General features: G+C 60.9%; 1 protein-coding gene and 1 long non-coding RNA gene across 4 annotated transcripts; one reads left to right on the forward strand and one right to left on the reverse strand.

The window, feature by feature from the left end:
* Nucleotides 1-618: 618 nt before the first annotated feature.
* LOC101679963 lies at nucleotides 619-4,444 on the forward strand. 3 transcript variants are annotated; one of them, XR_006605792.1, is made up of 4 exons: nucleotides 619-1,527; nucleotides 1,733-1,833; nucleotides 2,911-3,181; nucleotides 3,827-4,444. It is a non-coding gene; the product is annotated as an uncharacterized LOC101679963 (long non-coding RNA). The 3 variants fall into 3 exon arrangements; XR_001176999.2 differs by having other exon boundaries at nucleotides 2,911-4,444; XR_001177000.2 differs by having other exon boundaries at nucleotides 619-1,462; nucleotides 2,911-4,444.
* A 7,517-nt stretch (nucleotides 4,445-11,961) lies between these two features.
* LOC123391279 (USP6 N-terminal-like protein) lies at nucleotides 11,962-21,140 on the reverse strand. The gene is made up of 15 exons (XM_045077463.1): nucleotides 21,031-21,140; nucleotides 20,539-20,622; nucleotides 20,172-20,241; nucleotides 19,510-19,595; nucleotides 18,310-18,349; nucleotides 17,926-18,006; nucleotides 17,484-17,591; nucleotides 16,990-17,099; nucleotides 16,293-16,341; nucleotides 15,808-15,928; nucleotides 15,041-15,135; nucleotides 14,753-14,818; nucleotides 14,120-14,219; nucleotides 13,680-13,832; nucleotides 11,962-13,378 (listed from the first exon to the last, which is right to left on the reverse strand). The coding sequence occupies exons 3-15, from the start codon at nucleotides 20,235-20,237 to the stop codon at nucleotides 12,597-12,599; spliced, it is 1,857 nt and encodes a 618-aa protein (XP_044933398.1). The 5' UTR covers nucleotides 20,238-20,241; nucleotides 20,539-20,622; nucleotides 21,031-21,140; the 3' UTR covers nucleotides 11,962-12,596.
* Nucleotides 21,141-22,429: the final 1,289 nt, after the last annotated feature.

Consider the following 22,429-nt stretch of genomic DNA (forward strand, 5'->3'; position numbering starts at 1 on the left):
GTCCCCTCCTCTTCGTGGCATATGGGGCCCAGCTAAAGGGAGTCCCAGCATCTCAGGGGATGCCGTGAGAGCCAAGACCAGAAGCTTCCGGATGCCTTGTGATCCCTGGTCTTGGTGGGGCGGCCCTGATTCTGGGTCGCAGCATGCCTTGATTCCTGAAGATGCGTCTGCGCGTGTATCAAGGGGTCCCTCGCCAGGTGAGGGGTCAGGGGTGGGCCTTCCTGCTCCATATTGAGAAGGTGAAGTCCACCCAACAGGGGCTCTACGAGCTAAGTCCTTGCGCCCTCATGGAGACGTGGCCCTCGGAGAAGGCCTGGGCAGGAGCTGAGGGCACCCCGTGGGGAGAGGCGAGCCTCAGGCCCCGGAGGACTGGGTTTGGTGTGGAGGAGTTGAAGACACGCGGTCTGACCCTCGGGACTGTCCTGGGCTTCCAGGGCTGCCGAGTATGATCCCTGACGCAGGTGTCCCAGGCAGGATGGGCTCCTGTGGGGGGCCTCACCTCAGAAACCAGGGACGGAAGGACGTGTCCTCAGGACAAGTCACGGGGCGGCTAGGGACAGTCCCTGCTTTGGGGGCAGTTGGTGGCAGTTGGGGTTCCGTGCCCTGATGCTGGCTCCTCCTCCCCGGTTCTGCCCCCAGAAAATGCAGGAGCCATGCAAAGTCAGGGAGGGGTGATGGGCAGCAGAGGCAGGGGCTGACAGACCTGTGCGGGAGCAGGAAGAGGGACAGGAGGCTGTCATGGAAGGGGGGCATTAGAGTATGGGACCGAACAGTGGCCTTGCTACAGGGAAGGAGGTTGTTAGGCCGAGGGGCCCCGCGAGACCTACCGTAGCTGGAGACTCCGTTAGTGGTTACAGTGTTGCTTCTGTGTCTCCAGGCACTGCTTGCTGCCCACTGACCTGTGGCCGTGGAGATCAGTGGGAGGGTGGGGTCGTGTTCGTGGGTCTGACAAGACAATCGGCCAAGCGGCCAAAGTGACCAGCAAGAGGGGTGGAGTCAGGGGACAGCAGGGTGATGCACACAGTGAGGGAGAGGCAGGCTAGACACTGGGTACGCAGGTCCCGTTAGCCCATGGTGTCCTCAGACTGATGGTCACAGGGGACAACCAGGTGGCACTGATAGGTCTAGGAGCGGCACATCTCACATTAGGAGCAGGTCCCTCCTGGAGGACCGCTGAGGGACCCCAGGCTAGCCCACCTGGTAGCAAGCACCTTCTCACCTACCCACAGACGGGTTTCGGCTGTCCCCCCCGAGCCACAGGCAGCTGGGTCCCTCGCCAGGTGAGGGGTCAGGGGTGGGCCCTCCTTCCTGCTCCATATTGAGAAGGTGAATTCCACCCAACAGGGGCTCTACGAGCTAAGTCCTTGTGCCCTCATGGAGACGTGGCCCTCGCCACGTCTGGGCAGGAGCTGAGCGCACCCCGTGGGGAGAGGCGATCCTCAGGCCCTGGAGGACTGGCTTGGTGCGGAGGAGTTGAAGACACGCGGGCTGACCCTCGGGACTGTCCTGGGCTTCCAGGGTTGCCGAGTATGATCCCTGACGCAGGTGTCCCAGGCTGGATGGGCTCCTGTGGGGGGCCTCACCTCAGAAACCAGGGACGGAAGGACGTGTCCTCAGGACAAGTCACGGGGCGGCTCGGGACAGTCCCTGCTTTGGGGGCAATTGGCGGCAGTTGGGGTTCCGTGCCCTGAGGCTGGTTTCTCCTTCCCGATTCTGCCCCCTGAAAATGAAGGAGCAGGCCCAGCTCTCCTCCAAGGACATCAGGGAAATTGACCTGGACGTGAACCGGACCTACCGGAACCAAGTCATGTTTGGGGACCGCTATGGCATCAGGTGAGGCTTGGGGACAAGCAGGGCTCTGGGGACACAGGAGCTCCAGGGGGTAAGGCGTGACCCAGGGGACTCCTGGGTGGGGGATGCGGGGTCACTGAGAAGAGAGGAGGAATGGCAGCAAACATGGTCCAGCCGCATGGTGAACATGGTCGAGAGGACCCAGGGGTCACTACCTTCCCCTCCAGGGCTGCCGTGATGGGGAGAGCGCTGGGCCAGGGCTTCTCAGGGAAGCCATGTGAGCAGAAGCCGTAAAGAAGGCGTGGAGCTGGTACAAGGGGAGCCGAGCCAGAGTGTGGGGTCGTGGCAGGGGGCACTACGGGGAGCTGGGGGCCTGGCACCACAGACTCGGTCGGGCCAGGACACACATGGATGAACGAGGGATACACGCTCAAGGGGACAGCCCGCTGGGTGTGTTTCTGCATGGACTGGCATTGTATTTTCAACAGTGGACACTGTTTGTAAAGATAGCCAGGACCATGAGCCCCCAAATGCCACCCGGCCCCGCCCAGGGTCCCGTGCTCACCACCTGCATCCCCCGCCGCAAGTTATCACGCCCTGAGCCTTGCTGAAGCCCGCGAGTTCCCTGGGGCTGCACTCTGCTCCTCGGGGGGCTCCCATGTGGCTTGGTCAGACAAGAGCCAGCCACCCTGCTCTCCCCGTCCCAGGCAGCAAGCCCTGTTCCACGTCCTCCTGGCCTATTCGGTCTACAACCCCGTGAGAGTCCCTGCCCTTGCCCTCCTGCCCTGAGGGTGCCCTTTGTCTCCAGGATACCTGAGCAGGCAGGACTCCTAGTTGGGACTCTGTTTCCCATATTCCCAGACACACAGAGGAGGGGCCCAGGACCCTAGGATTGAGCCCGGACTGGGATGCAGACTTCAGTGCGAGGCGGGACGGGCCTTAAGTCCCCGAGGGCTGGGTGCTGGGGGGCTCTGGCCTGCACCACTGTGGTGCTAACACTTGGGGCTGGGTCCTGAAGAGCCCGTGGGTGGATCGGGACCGGCGTGGGGAGGGCGGTTCCCATTGACCTGACCTCTCCCCAGCAACCAGTGCCCATTCCATGGGTTCTGCCTCTTGCAGGTGGTGGACGTCTATCAGTGACATTGTGGAAATACTGCTGGTGTACCTGCGTGAGGAAGACACCTTCTGGGCCTTGGCACAGCTGATGAACTTGGAGACCCACCCCATGCATCGTAGGGGACCTGCAGGGCACCTAGGCGGGACCTGGAACTCAGCACTCCCTCCCAGCAGGGCGGCCGCAGCAGAGGGGCAGGCTGGGACCCCCAGCCAGCCCGCCTCCCTACCGGCAAAGGGCACGGCCTCTTCAGGGCATCTGTAACCATGGCCTTTGGTAGCATCGTTTGCAGATTGTTGTCCTATTCCCAAGGGACATTGAACCTCCTGTTTGGCTGCCACCTTTCCCGCCGGGTCCTTCTGGCAGCCTATGGCCTGACGAAGCCCGTGTGGTGGCATCTCCCACTTCTTGCAAGAAGTGTGCTGGGTCCGCCAGGCCTGCTGCACAGCCCGGTCACCCACTCAGCTGGCTACAGGGAAACACCCAACACAGTCAGGGGGGCGTCAGTGGCTGGGCAGAGGGGAGGCCTTCACCTGTGAAGCCCCCTTGGGCCACCCTGAGGCGGCTGCTCCCATACCCGCTCTCCCCGCAGACCCCCTTTGCGCTCACCCTGAAGCTGTGGGATGCCTACATGCTGGACAGAGTGCGCGTCCTCACAGCTATGGCCTACACCGTCCTTAGGCTGCACCGCAGTTAGGGACCGCGTGGGAGCCCAGGGGTGCCCCATGCAGGTGTGGGGGTTGGGGAGACGGCCCCCGCTCCCAGGAGCGAGGAGCAGGCAGACCTTGGTGGAGGGTCACAGGCCTGCTGGTGGCTTTAGGCCCCACTGCAGAGGAGCAGCGGGCGTGGGGCCTCCCCTGCCCGGCTCTTCCTATGGTGCTCCTGGGAATAGCGGGACGTCTAACTGCTGTCTCTTGGCAGGATCCCGGACTGTGGGGAGGCGCCCCTCTGCTCTGACTCACAGCATTGCCAGATCGCCCCAGGGAGCAGACCGACACAAGCCCCACCACGCCCAAAAGGAACATTGAGGGATCCCAGGCCCCCTGGCCTTGGACAGTCCTGAGTTCTGACCCAAAGCTGGTCAAGTGCTCGAAGAACTCTGTGTGTCTGCCTGCATCCTGGGTGTGCCCCATGGATCCACAACTCCCACCGAGGGCAGCGCTAGGGATAACAGGTCACCCCAGCCTGGGGACAGCAGGGACAGGCCGGTGGGCCCCGCCCTCCCCTTCCACACCCCAGGAGGCAGGAGCCTTCAGAGCATTGTCTCCAGCGGTCCCCTTGCAGCCCTGGGGCTATGGCCGTGGCCAGGCAGACGTGTCAGGACCCTGTCCGGGAACCCGGACGCTGGACCCTGGCTCAGGTCCACCGGCCTCAGCACCTGCTTCTCAGGGCCCCAAACTCCCAAAACATGCCCACACCCCCAGTCAGCACAGGTGCCAAGTGGGGGACGCTAGTGCTCAGACCTCCGTGGGACTTCCGCCTTCCTCTGAAGGAGAAGCTGGTGTCCGTCCCCAGGGGAAGACTCGCACTCTTGGTTCTGAGCCCCCGTTGACTGCTGATATTCAATAAAGTGTTGTCGTGGTTCAACACAAAGCCGGCCTGTCCTGTGGTGCGGAGACTGTCTGCAAGACACGCCAGACAGACACCCAGACAGAACAGGGGGGCTCGGCCCAGGCCGCCTCCCCCGTCCACGCAGGGCTCCCCCCAGAGGGGCCTCCAGGTAGACAACGCTGAGGGACCCGGGGCCCTTCCCATCTCGGCCAGACGCCAGCGTCCAGTCCCTGAAATGATGGACTGAGACCGAGCCTGTGCCCAAAGGGCCAGGAGAGGAGTAGGAACAGAGTGTCAGCCGGGTGCCGGTGGCCTCAGGTCACCAGTCTGTACAAAGCTCTTCCTTCTTCCCGCTGTCTGCCCAGGTTCTCACAAAAGGGGCAGCTTGTCCTACTCACTCCACAGCCCCAGGCCTGCCTGCACCAGGCAGCTCACTCCTCAGGAGGTCCTTACCCAAGTCCACCACAGGGCGTACCTGGGGTCTGGCTCCCGGCTTGAACATCCATTTGTTTCCAAGAATTTTTTAGTGATTCTTTCATTTCCCAGTCAGGACTGAGGTTTGGGGCACGAGCAGTGGCCCACGGACTCTCCCAGGCTGGGCTTCAGGTCTCCCGATCTTTACTGTGAGGCCAACAGAGGCACGACCCACGATGAAGCTTCCCTGAGACCGTGGGCTCACTGGGGTGGGTCTCATGGGGGACACAAGGTGTGTGGACTCGAGCACCGGTCTCCCTAGTCCTGACCTTGGGCTTCGGACCTCCTCCCACCTTGGTCTTGGGCCAGATCAGCCTCTGCTGCTTGGTGCCCTCTTTATGGGGACAGAAAATTCTCTACATATTTGAGTGGAGCAGAGCATCCCCTCTGCTAAGGGGATGCCTGACCCGGTCGTCCATCTTAACCCTCCCCGTTGCAAGGCCCGTTGTGCTGTGGGTGGAAGCATTAGCCTGTCCAGACTGATCATTTGGTTCCTGGGCAATACTGGAGCCCTCAGGGTTTGGGCTTGAAATCTCCGAACCAGGCTTTGCTCTGGACAATTTCATGGTGTCCTGCAGACGAATGTCTGAGGCGTCCTCGTTGAGCCCCACAGGGCAGTGTGAGTGGGGCGGGCGAGGCTCAGCCAGGGTCCCAGTGTTCAAGGTTGTCTCCACGGAGGGCAGGACCAGACTTGGGATGTAGAGTGGCATGCCTCTCTTGAGCTGCAGGAGACTCAGGTCACATGCATGCGGCCTCCGTGACCGCTGTCTTCCCAACACATTGGGGGTGCCTGGGGGGCTCAGCCTGGGGGTGCTCTGACTCATGGTTTAAGCTCAGCTCATGATCGCAGGGTTGTGGAGTCCAGCGCTGCTTTGAGATTCACGCTCACCCTGGCGTCTGCTGACATCCTCTCTCCATCTCCCTCTGCCCCTCTTACTCATGCTCTCTCTCTCAAATAAAAATAGAGTTTAAAAATGTCGGCCGATGGCCCAGGGATAGCTGACATCTAATGATATAGTCACGGGAGCAGGAGCCGGGGACAGATGCCTTCAGGAGCCCTGACACCCTGTTGCCTGCCTCTGGCCCCAGGTCTGGACTCGCCGCGTCCTGTGATCCATCTCCCTTCAGCAAAGCTTGTCCCTGGACGTTCTGATCTCTGTGTGCTTGGGAAAATGCCTGATGTACTCCATGGGCAGCAGCTGTCACGTGGACTTCTTTTGGCAGTCCACCAAATCCTGCCTGATTTCTGTAGAACAGAAATTGTTAAATGGCTAGACATTTAAAAAAAAATAATAACGTGTGACAGTGAAAATTACATGAAATTCAAATATCAGCTTTAGTGAGTGAGGTATTCACTCATAATGTGTCATCTGTGGCCGCTTTTGGCTGCAACAGCCGAGCCGTGAGGAGCACATGTTTGGGCGGGGATGGGCGTCTTCTTCTTGGTGATACCATTAGGCATTCTGATAAGTAGGTTGGGGGCAAACGGCGTCTCCTTTGGGGACGGAGGAATGAACCAGAAGCTCTGGGACCAGATGAGGTCAGAACACAGGGACATGGATTAAAGAGAAAAGAACAGAATGCCAAGGAGAGTGTCCTGGAAGACACTGGCCATGGAGGTGTCTTCCTCCAGGGAAGAAGAAAGAAGAGGGGCTGAAGAAGTCCAAGGGACAAACTAAGAAATGCTGGGAATCGAGAGAGGGAAAGCTAAGAATTATGGCGTCCAAAGGCAGAAGCCCAAGCCTTCCAGTAGCAGGACAGTCATGGCGAGGACCCCACGCCCCGTCGAGAATTCCCAGCAGATTTAGCTGCCTCAAACAATTCCCATTTGTCACTTTGTTGTCACCTTGTGGTCCTGGAGGCCCCCGATCTGTGCGAGGTCTCACTAGACTACGTTCCCCGGGAGGCCTGTGTTCTTTCTGGAGGCTCTAGGGGCGAAAGTGTTCCCTTGCATTATAATAGCTTCTGGAGGCCCCCAGCATCCCCGGTCTCCTGGAGTCCAACGTCATCAGAGGCAACAATACATGACTCGAACCTCAGTTGCCATGATCCGGTCCTTCGAAGCCTCGTCCTTACAAGGACCCCATGGTTCCATGGAGGGCCCACTTGGGTAATCCAGGACCACCTCCCTCTTTCATGCCCAGCTGATACGCAACCTTCATTCCCTCTTGCCAACCTAATATAGTCACAGATTCCGGGGATTAGGACTCGAGCATCTTGGCAATAGCCGGTCTTCTGTGTACTGCAGCTCCTGGGACGCTCAAATTCACAGCCCCAAGGGCCCCCAGAGTACCTCAGGGGGGCCGGCTGTGTTTGGGGTCATGGTCACGTGGGTGGTGCTGAAGCAGAGGCCGTGCAGGAAACCCCCCAGGGGCTGGGGCACGGCTCCCGCAGTGGCACCAGTGCACGCAGGCTGCCACTCAGCTCAGGTGGCTCAGTACAGGACCCAAGGAAGGAGGTAGACCAGATGACCCTGCCCACACTGACACTGCCCGCTGTCCTTCCCTGGTATCCCGCACTGCTCTTCCCGGTCCGGCCACACTCCGAGCTCAGCCCTTGGGGGCGACTTGCTCCCCACACCCCAGACCCTTCCTCGGGTGCTTTCTGTGTTTCATGCCTCCCTTCTCCTAACAACTCCTGTTTTTACCTCATCCTTTTTTAAAGATTTTATTTACTCATTTGACGGAGAGAAATCACAAGTAGGCAGAGAGGAAGGCAGGGTGGGGGGAAGCAGGCGCACTGCTGAGCAGAGAGCTCAACGTGGGGTTCGATCCCAGGACCCCGAGACCATCACCTGAGCTGAAGCAGAAGCTTCACCCACTGAAGCACCCAGGTGCCCCCATACCTTCTATGTCTTTTACTCAAGTGGTGGCCCTTTCTTTCTGCTGAGTCCCAGAGCTCGACCCTATGATCCCATAAGCTGTGGAAACCGGAGGTTGCTAGAGGGCAGAGACTGGGTCTCCCCAACTCCCACCACCTTTGCATTCAGCTCAGAGCCTGACCCAGAGGGGACAAGCAGCAAATCAGTTTGTGGGAGACAGAAAGGAGTGAGCCACGCAGATGCTCACGGGGCCAGGCCCAGGTGGGTGGGGAGGAGAGAATGAGATAAAGTCTCCTCTTCTGCTACCGCCAAGAACCAAGAAGAACAGCAGACGTCTCACTGAGGACATTGGTGGGTGGGGCTGTGGGAGGGGGTCCACTAGAGGGAGGGGAAGGCGGAGGCAGACAGAGGGAGCCAGGAGGAGCGAGGCACCTGGTTTTCAGCCAGAGACTCTGCATTTCTGTCTTTGCCTGACCTGGAATGCCCAGAACCCACCATGAGGGGAGCACAGCAGTACCCTGCTGAGCTCAGTCCTCCCAGCACCACCTGTGCCGAAACGATTCCAGCAATGACATCACAGGGATGGCTCTGCACGTGGACACTGTTATCCACCTGCTCTTCCCGTCCATCATGGCGGTCATGGCCCCTTGTGGGTTGTGGGAAACTGAATCGTCATCTGGCTTGTCCGTTTGTCCATCAGGAAAAACTCCTTTTTTTTTTTAATTTTTTATTTTTCTTTAAATTAATTTATTTATTTTCAGAAAAACTGTATTCATTTTTTTTCACCACACCCAGTGCTCCATGCAATCCGTGCCCTCAATAATACCCACCACCTGGTACCCCAACCTCCCACCCACGGCCACTTCAAACTCCTCAGATTGTTTTACAGAGTTCATCGTCTCTCATGATTCACCTCCCCTTCCAATTTCCCCCAACTCCCTTCTGCTCTCTAACACCCCTTGTCCTCCATGCTATTTGTTATACTCCACAAATAAGTGAAACCATATGATAATTGACTCTCTCTGCTTGACTTATTTCACTCAGCATAATCTCTTCCAGTCCCGTCCGTCTTGCTACAAAAGTTGGGTATTCATCCTTTCTGATGGAGGCATAATACTCCATCGTGTATATAGACCACATCTTCCTTATCCATTCATCCATTGAAGGGCATCTTGGTTCTTTCCATAGATTGGTGATCGTGGCCATTGCTGCTATAAACATTGCGGTACAGATGGCCTTTCTTTTCACGACATCTGTATCTTTGGGGTCAATACCCAGGAGTGCAATTGCAGGGTCATAGGGAAGTTCTATTTTAATCTCTTGAGGAATCTCCACACTGTTCTCCAAAGAGGCTGCACCAACTTGCATTCCCACCAACAGTGGAAGAGGGTTCCCCTTTCTCCGCATCCTCTCCAACACATGTTGTTTCCTGTCTTGCTAATTTTGGCCATTCTAACTGGTGTCAGGTGATATCTCAATGTGGTTTTAATTTGAATCTCCCTGAGGGCTAGTGATGATGAACATTTTTTCATGTGTCTGATAGCCATTTGTATGTCTTGATTGGAGAAGTGTCTGTTCATATCTTCTGCCCATTATTTTGATGTGTTTGCCTGTTTCGTGTGTGTTGAGTTTGAGGAGTTCATTATAGATCCTGGATATCAACCTTTTGTCTGTACTGTCATTTGCAAATATCTTCTCCCATTCCGTGGGTTGCCTCTTTGTTTTGTTGACGGTTTCCTTTGCTGTGCAGATGCTTTTCATTTTGATGAAGTCCCAAAAGTTTATTTTGCTTCCTTTTGTTTCCTTTGCCTTTGGAGACATATCTTGAAAGAAGTTGCTGTGGCTGATATTGGTGCTGGAAAAACTCCTTCTTATGCGGGCAGTCTTTGGATAAGGAGAGAAGCATGTCCCTCCCTCTGGTTGGGCCCACATCTTGGCCACAACCCGATTCATGTTGTGGGGGCCTTGCTGTGACTGTGGGAATTTGAGGGGAAGGTGGAGTGCAGGCTTTGCCGGCTCAGAGCCTGTGACTCACCCCTGAGGAGAGTCCTCCTGGGACAGGATGGTGGAGCTCGCCCAGAGCCAGTGCCTGGACCATGGTGTGCGGGAGGTCTGTGTGTTGCTTGGGGACTCACCATCCCTCTTCCTGCCTCTCAAACACCTCCTGGTCCTCTGTGGGGGGCCCCTGGGCTGCAGCTAACTGGTTCAGGGATGGGCGTTATGACCCAGCAAGAAGACACAGGCACTGATTTCCTGCTGGATTCAAAACGGGGACTTGGCAAGGCAGAGACCATAGGGCCCTGATGTGGTCATGAAGGGAGCCAGCAGAGGCAGAGGAGCTGAGCAGGACTAGGGAGGAGAGGCCCAAGTTCTAAGGACAGGGGCATCCTCTGGATCCAGCCAGACCTGAAGCCAATCAAAGCCCTGTACTATCCTCCATGTTAACCAATAAATTCCTCTGCTTGTGTACAAGTTTCTTTTCTTAGGGAAGGCTTTTGGGCAGGGAGAGCAGCAGAGACCCCTCATTGGCCCCTCCCCAGCACTCGGGGCACTGTGTGTGAGGCCCACCCCATTTCAGCTTCACTCTGCAGCAGGGAAGCTGTGGTCCCCTGGGGCCTAGGGCCCAGAGAGAGGATTCGTGGAACTGAGAGGGACTTGGAGGGGATGGACAAGGGAGGCTCTTTGTCCCACCACATATGTAGAGTCTGCTCCCAGAAACCACATTCTCTTTAATGGAGCCTTTCTTGAAGGCACTCGAAATGAGAGATCCCTCTCCCGTGAGATAGGAAACAAGAGGCTGGCGTGGTCTTCTAGCCCAGGTGGCCGGGCCCCCACCCACGGTCCCCAGTGAGGCCCGTGTAGCACACGGCAGCCTCACGGGAGGGACCCTCTGTGCAGGAGTGGCATCAGTCCACCCTGTCCAGGTTCTGCTGGCCTCTGCTCTCAAGCTGGACAACCTAGATGGAGAGGTCACGTGAGTGTCCACACGGTCATAACCCAGCGGTTCTCCCTGAATGAGGTGGCGGTCTCGGGACTGGATAAGCAGGGTGAGCCGACCCCATGATCCCGAGGGTGCAGGAAGGATATGGAGCACTTGCACTGGACGAGTCTGGGCGACGGTGCCTGTCTCACGAGACCACAATGGACCCTATCTGTGCCCATGTGTGTCTTCTGAGGGGCCTACCCGGACCTGGGGTTTGCTAGACTCCCTGAGTCCTAATGTCAGCCAGGCAGGCAGAAGTCTGTCCTCAGCCAATGAGTTGCTTAGGGGTTGGGCAAGAGCAGGCCCACGGGGTCCAAGCATTAGGATCAGGCGGCTCAGACCTCCACATCAAAGAAGGCTTTAGGGTAATTCACTCTTAAAGACTTGAAGGCAGTTCCCTGGGCCACAGCGTGGAGGGGGAGGACGTGGGTACCTTATGGGTGGGCTGCCATGTTGGTCGGAGCATAGCATGAACGGCCGTCCCAGCATAGCCCTACGAGGGGGGTGTCTGCAAAGGACAGCGGGGAGGGTATGTTCGTGAGGTGGACAGAGCTACGGGCATGGGGTCCGCATTGTGTGGAAGATGATGTGGTCTGCGATAAGGAGGAACGTGGACTCGGCAGTGGCACATAGCATGGTTGGAGACCCCGCCGTCACGGGTCAGGACGGGCTCAGACTCCCCAACGATGAAGGTTTGGGTCACCCTCCTGGGGAAGCAGCCACTACACAGAGACACACAGAGTGGTGGACGACAGATGACGAATATTCATTATGGCCTTGGGGAGTGGGCCCTGAGCCCCGAGGACAGTCCTCAGCCACGCAGACAAGTGTCCCTTTGGCCACTTCTGTGAAGGGTTGGCTCCGGCTGCCCCTCCTATGGAGGCGTCCCTTGTGTGGGGGCCCGGGTGGGCAGAGGGAAGAAGGACGAGCTTTGCACAGACTGTGGTGACCTGAGGCCGGCGGCACCTTGCAGTCACTCTGCTGCCAGCCCTGTCCCTGGCCCTTTGGGCATAGGCTGGGTCGCAGTCCATTATTTCAGGGTCTGGACGCTGGCGTCAGGCCGAGGTGGGAAGGGCCCCGGGTCCCTCAGCATTGTCTGCCTGGAGGCCCCTCTGCGGGGAGCCCTGCGGGTACTGGGGAGGCGGCCTGGGCCTAGCCACCCTCTTCTGTCTGGGTGTCTGTCCGGCGCGTCTCACAGAGAGTCTGGGCTCCACAATTCAGGCCGGCTTTGTGTTTGACCACGTCAACACTTTATTGAATGTCAGCAGTCAAGAGAGGCTAGGAAGCAAGGGTGCCAGTCTTCTCCTGGGGATGGAGACCTGCTTCTCCTTCAGGGGCAGGAGGAAATCGCACGGAGGCCTGGGCACTAGGGTCTCCCACTTGTCGCTTCCACTGGTGCTGACTGCAGGTGTCAGGACGTTTCCCGAGATTGGGGTCTTGAGAGGCAGGTCCTAGGATGCTGACCTGAGCTGGGATGCAGCGTCGGGCTTCCCGGACAGGGTCCCGACACGTCTGCCTGGCCTCGGCCACTGCCCCGAGGCTGGCAGGTGATCGCTGGAGTCCTGGGCTCTGGTGGCCCTTGCCTCCTCCTGTGGGGGAGGGGAGGGCGGAGCCCACCACTCTTCCCTACTGCGCTCAGGCTGGGGTGACCTGTGGTGGGAGTCGTGCACCCGTGGGGCACGGCCAGTCCCCACGCGGACACAGTGTGTTCTCGTGGACTTCACTAGCTTTTGTCAGAACTCAGGACTGCCCAAGGCCATGAGGCCTTGGACCGCTCAGTTCTCCTTCTGGTCATTGTGGGGGTGGGGAGCTTGTGTCGTTTTTGTTCCCCCGGGCATGGGGTCAGGCCAACGGAGGTCCCTCTAGGTCAGTGACTTGTACCTCCTGGCGGGGGTGCGATCTTCTAAAAAGTCCAGAGTGAGGAGGCAGGGCACCGTGCTGGCTGCCCAGAGCCTCTCAGGCCCCAAGCTCTTCTCCAGAGGCCTTGGGGAATGGACGTTGCGCATCCAGGAGGCGGTCAGAGGGGCCCAGGCATGTGCAGGGCCCTGGGGCTGCGGGCTCTGCACTGGCCCGCAGGTGTCTCGGCTGGGCCGGTCCAAGCGCACACAGGGGCAGGAGCTGCGGAGGCCCCAGGGCAGGAAGGGTGTCTCGTGCCCTACAGCGTCCTCCTTCCTGGGCTGGGGTGTCCTCATCCCAGGAGACCCAGACACATTTTGGGGACTGGTCTGGGGTGTGGCCACAGGTGTGGCCCTGGCAGTGGCTGAAGGAAAAGGGGCCCATGGTTGTGGCCTCAAGGCCATGTCCACAGGCCCCCTACACACCCCCCCCTGGTGTCCTGGGAGGTTGGGAAGGGAACTGCATCGCTGCTGGGGCAGCTGCGCCAGAACCGGGGTGCCAGGGGGTCCCGGCCGCAGGGGTGCAGCCAAGGGCTGCGTCGACCTTCCCTCCCGCAGCGGCTGCTCGGCCTTGATCACAGCCTGGCGTGGAAGGGGTCCCGGCTGCTCAGTGTGTGTGGCTGGGACTAGGGAGGCCAGCCCGTCTGCTCTGGAAAGCGACTCCAGGGTAGGAGAGAGGAAGAGGGCCGTCAGGGCTGGGGACCCGTGCTCCTGGCCCAGGGGCATCTTGGGGAGCTCCTCAGGGCCGGCTGCAAAGAGGCAGACTGGGTCAGCGTCTCCAGTAGGCTGCTCGTGCCCAGCAGGTTGTGCCCCCAGGCTGTGCTCCCGGCTCCCTGGGTGTCCACCCCGGCCTGCCCATCACAGCTAATCCAGGCCGCGCATGCCCTGCCCCCACAGGGAGCACCCCGATGCACAGGCCGGGCCTGGGTTCCCCGAGGTTGGAGCAGAAGAACAGAGGGACAGAGACACAGAGGAGGCCCCCCGGGGACTGGGTCCACTGTGAGCTGCCCCAGGAGGGTGAGGCGGGAGGGTCCGGGGACCGGAGCCCACCTGGCGGGGGCAGGTCGCACTTCCTCCGGCGGAGATGGGCCATGGAGGCCCGAAGGTGTCTGAGGACGGCCTCATCCTCCAGGGCCCAGGGCTGGGCCAGGGTGTCTTGAAGGAAGCCCTGCAGCCCTTCCAGGGGCAGCTTCAGGAGGTGTTCTGGGCAATGGGTGTGAGTCAGAGCAGAGGGGTGCCTCCCCACCATCCCAGGATCCTGCCCGGGGACGGCGGTTGGGCGTCCCGCTGTTCCCAGGAGCACCACGGGCAGAGCCTCGCAGGAGAGGCCCCGTGGCCCCTGCTCCTCTGCAGGGCAGCCCCCAAGCCACTGGCCAGCCAATGTCCCTCCACCAAGGCCAGCCTGCTCTTCGCTCCTGGGAGGAGTGGGCCATCTCCCCGGCCCCCGAAACCTGCATCAGACACCCCTGGGCTCCCGCGGGGTCCCTTACTGCGGTGTAGCCTGAGGACAGTGTAGGCCATAGCTGTGAGGACGCGCTCTCCGTCCAGGATGTAGGCGTCCCAGAGCTTCAGGGTGAGCCCGATTGGGGTCTGCGGGTGAGCGGGTGTGGGGGGAGTAGCCTCAGTTAGGCCCAGGGGTTCTCTGCCTGTGTGAAGGCCCCTGTCTGCCCTGCCCCTGCCATCCCATCTCCCTGGCTGCGACGGACGGGGATCTGCAACCCGTCCCGTGGGTGTCCTCCTCCTGGGGAGATGGGCTCCAGATGACCTTGGGCGGGAAGGGACTAGCCAGTACGACACCCAGAAATGCGGGCCACAGACTCTGTCCCACTCTCGGTGCCCACACACCCCGACAGGACTGCAGGTTGGCCGCAGAATGGGCCGAGGGCCCGTCTGCTCCCAGGCTGACCTGGCCTTCCTGGGGAGGCGGAGACGGACAGCGCCGGTCCCCGGAACCTCCTCCAGGGGCCCCGTTCGAGTCTGCAGGATGGGTCTGGACCGTGAGCCTCAGGCTCAGGGTGTTCGGTGTTGGGCCTGGCTTGTCTGGAGAGTGAGGCTGAGCTCGGGCTTCCCCTGGGCCCAGGGCCAGGAGCAGGTCAGGGACCAGGTCTGCCTGAGGGTCTTACCCGGCCGATGAAACATTGTAGAAACCACTTGGTGGTGTACAGCCCCGCGCTCAGCCCTTGCTCGTCCTGGCAGAATGACACAAGGCGCTCGGGGCCCAGCCGGCGGCCGCACGCCACACCCGCAGCCAGGTGGACACACCCCGCGTCCCCGCTCAGCCCCGAGGGCGCCCTGGTCCCAGCAGGAGACAGAGCAGGACACTGGGCCCTGGGCAGCATGGGCAGGGTTCTGCAGGTCCCATACCCCTGCCCCGGGCGGTGATGCTGGGCCTCCGGGGAGCGTCTACTCACCAGGTGTTTCTTCAGGCCTTTGAGCTCCTTCTCCATGATGATGTCATGATGCCGCTGGAAACGGGCCAGCTTTGGGAATCCCGGAGCGAAGAACCCTGAGAAGGCCCCAGGCACCCCCACCATCAGAGTCTTGTCCCCCACCAGGTGGGGGGTGACTCTGCCAGGGGGCTCCGCTCCTAAGCCCTGACTGGAGTGTGTGGCCATAGCCCTCCCAGCCCTGGCTGCGCCCGCTGTTCCACAACCGCCGCAGAGCCGTCCAGGCCTGGTGGCTGGGCCAGAGGACCCTCCTCCTCCCAGAGACCGAGCTGAGTGTGTAGCCCGGCTTTGCACCAGGGCCGTCGGACCCAGCACACTTCCTGCGGTGGTCACAGCAGGGGCAAGGGGGTTAGCAGCCCTGAGGGGCAGAATGAGACTCCCACAGGGAGGGTGATGGTGTTGTGCAGGCCCAAATCCTGGTCTTGGGTGTTGGACTGAGGGTCCAGGGAGCGGAACATGCCACCGTCAGGTCTTCGTCTGGCCTAGGCTGCCGGGGGACCCGGCGGGCAAGGCGGCTCCCAGGCAGGGTGCTGAAGGCCCCGAGGGAAGGCGAGAACGGTCTGCAAACGCTGGGGCCAGTGATCATGGCTACAATCGCCTGAGGAGGCCGTGCCCTTTGCCAGTGGGGAGGCGGGCTGGCGGGGGGTCCCAGCCACCCCACTGCTCTGCCGCCCTGCAGGGAGGAAGTCCTGAGTTGCAGGTCCCGCCCAGGTGCTCTGCAGGCCCCCTACCGTGCATGGCATGGGTCTCCAAGCTCATCAGCTGGGCAAGGGCCCAGAAGGCGTCTTCCTCACCCAGGAACATCAGGAGGAGTCCCACAATGTCGCTCATCCCCTGACAGTAGCCCACCTCCTGCAAGAGCCAGACCCCATGGAATGGGGCCACCTCGCTGGGGGAAGGTCATGACAAGGGAACCGCCCTCCCCACCCAGGTCCCGATCCTCCCACGGGCTCTTCAGGACCCAGCCCCGATCGTTAGTACCACAGCGGTGCAGGCCAGAGCCCCCAGGCACCCAGCGCTCAGGGACTCAGGGGCCTTCCCTCCCCCGCACTGAGGTCTGCACCCCAGCCCGGCCCCAGTCCTAGGGTGTAGGGCCCCTCGCTTGCGTCTCTTGGGCCATGGGATGTGGAGTCCCAACTAGGAGTCCCGCCTGCTCAGGCATCCTGGAGACAAAGGGCACCTGCGGGACAAGAGGGCTGGCGGCAGGGACACTCACGGGGTTGTAGACCGAATAGGCCAGGAGGACGTGGAACAGGGCTTGCTGCCTGGGGACGGGGAGAACAGGGTGGGTGGCTTTGTCTGACCAACCCCAACCCTAACCCCTGCCCGGAGCAGAGTGCAGCCCCAGAGGACCCCCGGTCTTCAGCCAGGCTTGGGGGGGACACTTGCGGAGGGGGATGAGGGTTGTGATCCGGGACCCAGGCGGGGCCGGGTGGCATTTGTGGGTTCACGGTCATGGGTATCTTTACACTGTCCACTGTTGAAAGTGCAATGCCAGTCCACGCAGAAACACACCCAGCGGCCTGTCCCCTTGAGCGTGTGCCCCATGTGTGTCCTCGCCCGGCCGAGTCTGTGCTGCCAGTCCCCCAGCTCCCCGTAGTGCCCCCTGCCACGACCCCACACTCTGGCTCGGCACCCCTCCTACGTGCTCCACGCCAACCTTGGGGTTCCGCTCTCATGGATCCCCGCCAGGCCCTGGCTCCATGCCCTCCCCATCGCAGCAGCCCCGGGGTGCAGGTAGGGACCCCTAGGTCCTCCCTCCCAAGTTCACCATGTGCCCGAGACCACATTTGCTGCCATTCCTCTCCCTCTCCTCAGCGACCCTGTGTCCTGCACCCAAAAGCCCCCTGGGTCGCGCCGGACCCCCCGAGGAGCTCCCGTACCCCAGAGGCCTGCTTGTCCCCCAGCCTCACCTGACGCCATAGCGGTCCTGGAACATGATGTGGTTCCGGAAGGTCCGGTTCACGTCCAGGTCGATTTGTTTGATGTCTTTGCAGGATAGTTGGGCCCGCTCCTTCATTTTCTGAGGGCAGAACCGGGGAGGAGGAGCCAGTATCAGCACACAGATCCCCAACTGCCACCAACAGCCCCCGAAGCAGAGAGCGTCCCCTGCCGCCTTGGGCCGTGTCCTGAGGACACCTCCTTCCTTCCGTGTTCTCTGAGGCGCCCCCAACCCAGGAGCTCACCGTGCCCAGGATGCCTGTATCAGGGATCTTGTGGGTAGGCCTGGGGGCCGAGGGCACTACCAAGGGTCAGTGTGTGGGTCTTACCCTCCCCGCACCGAACCCTGTCCTCCAGGATGGAGCTCCAGCCAGGGCCCTGACTAGCCTCTCCCCACAGGGTGTCCGTGGCTCCTGCCCAGGCCTCCTCCCAGGGCCACCGCTCTGCTGAGGGTACAAGGGCTTACCTCATACAGCCCCTGGTGGGTGGACTTGACCTTTGGAATATCGAGCAGCAGGGCCCACACCTGACCCCTCACCTGGGGAGGGACCCCTTTATAAAGGCGCCGACGCATCTGCAGGCGAGAAGGTAGTGCCTGGACCCAGAACCAGGCCCGCCCCGCCAGGCCTGGGAGCAAGAGGCATCCGAAAGCTTTTGACTTTGGCTCCGTGGCGTCCCCGAGAGGCTGGGTCTACTTGGAGCTGGGCCCCGTCTCCCATGAGGAGGAGGGCACTGGACCCTGACCCGGCGCTTCCTCTGCTGCCGGCTTAGAACTAGAGAGGCTGGGGCTCTGCCAGTAGACTCCCGCCAGACAGGGGCACTCCGGTGGGGTCGGGGTCCCCGGGAGGCAGGGGACTTTACCCCCACCCCCTTGGGACAGATGCCACCTGCGGGCCCACAGCACCCACCTTCTCGCTGGGCCCGTAGTGGTCCCAGTTGCCTAGCATTTTCACCCACTTGTCGGCCCTGCGGGTCTCCTGGCGATGTTGCTGGAACAGGAGAAGGGGGGCAGCGGATAAGCCACGCAGAGCTGGATACCGGCCCATATGCAGCGTCCAGAAGACCTGGGGGCCGGGACTGTGCTGGGAACAGACTCAGAGGGGATTGAGAGGCAAAGGGCCGTCCCGCGGACCCCGTCTCCGGGGCTCAGGCGGGTTCCTGGCCACGTGTGGATTCCTGGGACAGGGGTTTTGGTGTCCTAGCCCTAGGAACAGCTTTGGGGACTGGGTCTGCTGTCGCCGGCCCCACGTCCACCCACCGTTTCCTGCACATGACCCAGGAGAGCCTCATACCTTGGCCTCTCGGGGGCTGAGGGCGGGCAGCTCCTTCTCCCTGGAAGGCAAGAGAAGCAGAGTCCTGAGCACCATGCCCCCCACCCCAGAGCCCCAAAGACCCGGGAGGGGAGGCCTGACTCTAGGGAGGGCTCGGGCTGCCAGCTGCCTGTGGCTCAGGTGGGGGCTGCAGCATCCCGCCTGGGGCATGAGAAGGTGGTTGCTGCCAGGTGGGCTGGGCAGGTGTCCCTCAGTTGTCCCCCAGAGGGACCTACTCCTAAAGTGGGATGGGCCACTCCTAGTCACTCCTGCCTGGGTGTCCCCTGTGACCATCAGTCTGAGGACACCACGTGCTCACGGGTCCAGTGTCTATCCTGCCACTCCCCCAGTGTCCATCACCCTGCTGTCCCGACTCCACCCCTCTTGCTGGTCACTTCTGCCGCTCTGGCCCCTTGTCTTGTCAGAGCCATGGGCATGAGCCCACCCTCCCACCGATCTCCACGGCCACTGTGCACTTGGCGGCGAGCAGGGTCTGGGACCTGTGAGTAGCATGGCGACCAAACGTGGAGTCTCCGGGCACGGTGAGGTCTCGTGGGGCCCCTCGGCCTAACAGCTTCCATCCCTCAGGGTAAGGCCACTGTGCCGACCCCTGCCCTGGTTCCTCCCTCTAGGACAGCCTCCTGTCCCTCTCTGTGCCCCTCGCCCTTGTGGGTCGGCCCCTCCCTCCACTGCCCCATCACCCCTCCCTCACCTGGCCTTGTCCCTGGCATCATCGTGCCATCCCCCAGAAGCCTTCAGGAGCTGTGGCGGGCCTGGCCTGGGGGTGTGACCGAGGGTACCCCTCAGCCCCCACCCCAGACCACACCACCCTCCCACGGAAAGGACGCCACTGTCCCAGAGCCCCTCACCCTCGATAGTCCCAGCTGAACTGACTGGATGCACAGACAGAATGCAGAGGGCAGGCCCTGGGCCTCCCTGGAACAGGCATGGATGCCTCTCATTGGGGTGCCCAGGGGCCCAGCCCATGTCCCAGCTCCATTCCTGCCACAATAATGGTCTGCCTCCCGGGTCACCGAGCTCCAGCCAGAGCAGATTTGGGCCCTCAGAGGGATGCAGGCAACGAGACCCTGAGCTAGGGACATGGGTCCTGCCTCCACAGAGAGAAGTTCCTGTCAATGCATTCTGCCCCTGAGCTGGACGGAGGAGGGCCCCGGGACTCACTGCAGGAAGCCATGATGGTCCGTGAGCCTGCACAGCGAGAGGTCAGCACTTTCCCGGGCGTCCCCTGGAGACCCTGCTGGGCGTGCCTGAAACAGAGAGGGTCCTTGGTGGGGGTCCCGTGCGAGCTCGGGGCAGGGGGAAAGGAGGGAGCAGAATGGCTCCCCTCGCCCCTGATCCTCAGGGAGTCCAGGACCCTCTGAAAAGGGGCAGCATGAGAGGCAGGCCCTGTCGGCTCAGGAGCAGGCTGACAGCGTGCCTGCGTCCTTCAGTGATGCCCCGCTTTGGTCTCCTCTACGGGACGGCGGCTCTGGTCCCTGCCTGGGCCATACATGCTCTCGCTGCTGAAGTCTCCCTTTGGACCAGACCTGCTCCTACACGTCTAGGACGCCACATGGATCTCCTGAGCACCCGCTGTCTGGGATCCCAGCTTGGGCCTCCTAAGCTCCTGCCACCTATGATCCCTGCCTCGAACTCATCAAGGATGGACACCTAGGATCCCCAAGGGACCCTCAGCTGCTTCCCAATGCCCGGGACCCTCCCCCACGTCGCACTTGTTCCCGAAGACTCTGGTCCTTGTCTGGGCTGAAGGGGCCCATCCTTGGCTCAGGCCCCATCCCTGCAATGAGGGTCCGGCAAGTCGATGGGTCCCCTCTGGGCCTCACCTGGGTGTAATTGGCTAGGATGTGGGCCCGTTCCAAGGCCATCAGCGTCTCCAGGTCCTGGTTCATGGTGCTGCCAACCAAACACATCCCAAGGGGACCCTGCATGAGAACCGCCAGGGAACCAAGGCATGTGCTTCCAGCAGGCAGATCCTCAGTCTGTCTGAGCCCAGAGTGGAGAGAACCCTGGGGCTCCATGGGCCGTGGTGGGTCAACGGATCCCACGCGAGCACTGCCTCCCCTGTGCACTCCCACCTCCAGACTCCCTTCCCAGCCACCGTCCCCAGCACGTGGTCACAGTGAGAGCACGGTCCCTTCACCCCATACCCAGGAGCAAACGGGGGTCCGGGTTTCTCCGGGGATTTCTGACCTGATGCTTGGGGTGGCGTCCCCGAGCCCGGGTCCGACAGCTGGAGGCTGGATGGAATGGCCGGCCAGTGAGTGTCCCTGTGGGCTTAGGGGGGATCGAATGTGACTCTGAGATGTGACAAGCTCATGGGACAACATGGAAAAACCCGTGAGCAGGCTGTCCCCACATGAACACATGCCAGCATGAGTCTGAACGGGCTCCCCAGCTGGCAGCCTGGGTTTTGGGAATTGCCTGAAGAGGGGTTGAGGGGAGAGCAGGAGGGACTCTGTTCTCCCTGGAGTGGAGGGGCATGCGGGCTCCCTGCCCAGGAGGCTGGGACCTGGGCGGCAGCGAGGGCAGCCCACCCTCCAGGGGGATGTGGAAAGGCTGCCCTCGCCGGCTCAAGGTCTGCGCTTGGGGTCCGGGAGTCTCGGCCACAGCCCTGGAGGCCCGTGCTGCTCCGCCTGAGCCTGTAGGCCCCACAGGGGCCTGAAGGGAGCAGCTCACACTCACCTGTGACCTGTTGCTGTGGGAGCTGCGCCTGTGGTCTACACGGGGTTCAGGGGGGAGCGCGTCAGTGAATGCGTGGTAGAGCCGGGAACAGAGAGCGCGAGCGTCTCCAGCTGCCGGCAGACACAGAGCACAGTGTGCGCCAGGCAACGGCGGAACCCTGAGGCGCCACCATTCCGTCCACGGTGGATCCCATGTCATCCGTGCGGGTCAGCGGGGTTCTGTCTGCACTGAGCCCTTCCCCCTGCAGCTCTCACTCTCCGAGAGGGTCTTGGTACCACGCATGGTGGGAAGGGAAGGTTTGGCACCCTCACACCATCCTGAGCTCCTATGCGGGGGCCCTTGGGGCAACCCCCTGCTTCGTTGACAGGTTTACGAATGTGCTCCCAACCCATGGGTTGCCAGCGTGCATTCTGTCCTCGAGCACATTGGAGGGGTGCCTGGGGGGCTTGGTCGGGTGATGGTCCCCCTCTAGATATTGGCTCAGGACATGATCTGCCTGGTGGAGAGATGGACCCTGTGTTGGGTCCTGGATGCTGCTGGGAGTCCGCGTCAGGGTCTCTCTCCCTCTCCCTCTGCCCTCCTTCCGCCTCAGCTCTCTCTCTCTCTCTCTCAAATAACTAAGAAATCAGTGGTTTTCAATACACATTGCAGACCATGGGAGGAATAGCTCTCATGTCTGCAGAGGTGCCGCCTCCTTTGAATGGGAGAATCATGGCCTTTCATGGACCCACGAGGATTTCTACAGGAAGCCCATGGTCGTCTGTGTCTAATGCGGTGTTGTCAACACGTCATGGTACATGCGTTTCAGGAGTGCCACTCAGTGATTCAACGGTCGTGCCCATTCATCTGCGCTCTGCAAGAGAATTGTCCTCCCCTTCTGTCCGAATACCAAGTTTTGACCATCCCAGGACGAGGGACTGCATTCCCAACATTCTCTGTTTGCGTTTCTGGGACCTCTTTAGCTTCGCACTGAAAGTTTTGAGATCTCAAGAGTCTTCAGGTCTACTGCCCACCCCGCACCCACCACCCACGTTCCCTCCTGCAAATCCACCAATGCCATGCCCCACTTTCACTAGAGAAAGGACCCAAGCCATTAGCATCTTAATAGATGCACAGAGAGTCTGGGACCAAGGACAGCCTCCATTCTTGATAAAAACTCTCCACAGTGGAGGGAGAGAGGGAACATACCTCAATGTCCAAAAAGCCATCTAGGAGACCCCACTCGAGTAACACTCTCAACAGGGAGAAGCTGAGATCTTTTCCCTTCAAGTCAGGAGTACGGCAGGGATGTCCACCCTCACCACAGCTGTCAGCAGAGCATGACAAGTCCTACCCTCAGCAGTCAAACAACACAAATTCAAAACATCCAAATTGGAAAAGAAGACATCCAACTCGTCCT

Source organism: Mustela putorius, unplaced genomic scaffold (assembly GCF_011764305.1).
Source record: "Mustela putorius furo isolate JIRA1106 unplaced genomic scaffold, ASM1176430v1.1 tig00000196_pilon_pilon_pilon, whole genome shotgun sequence".
NCBI classification, from domain to species: domain Eukaryota; kingdom Metazoa; phylum Chordata; class Mammalia; order Carnivora; family Mustelidae; genus Mustela; species Mustela putorius.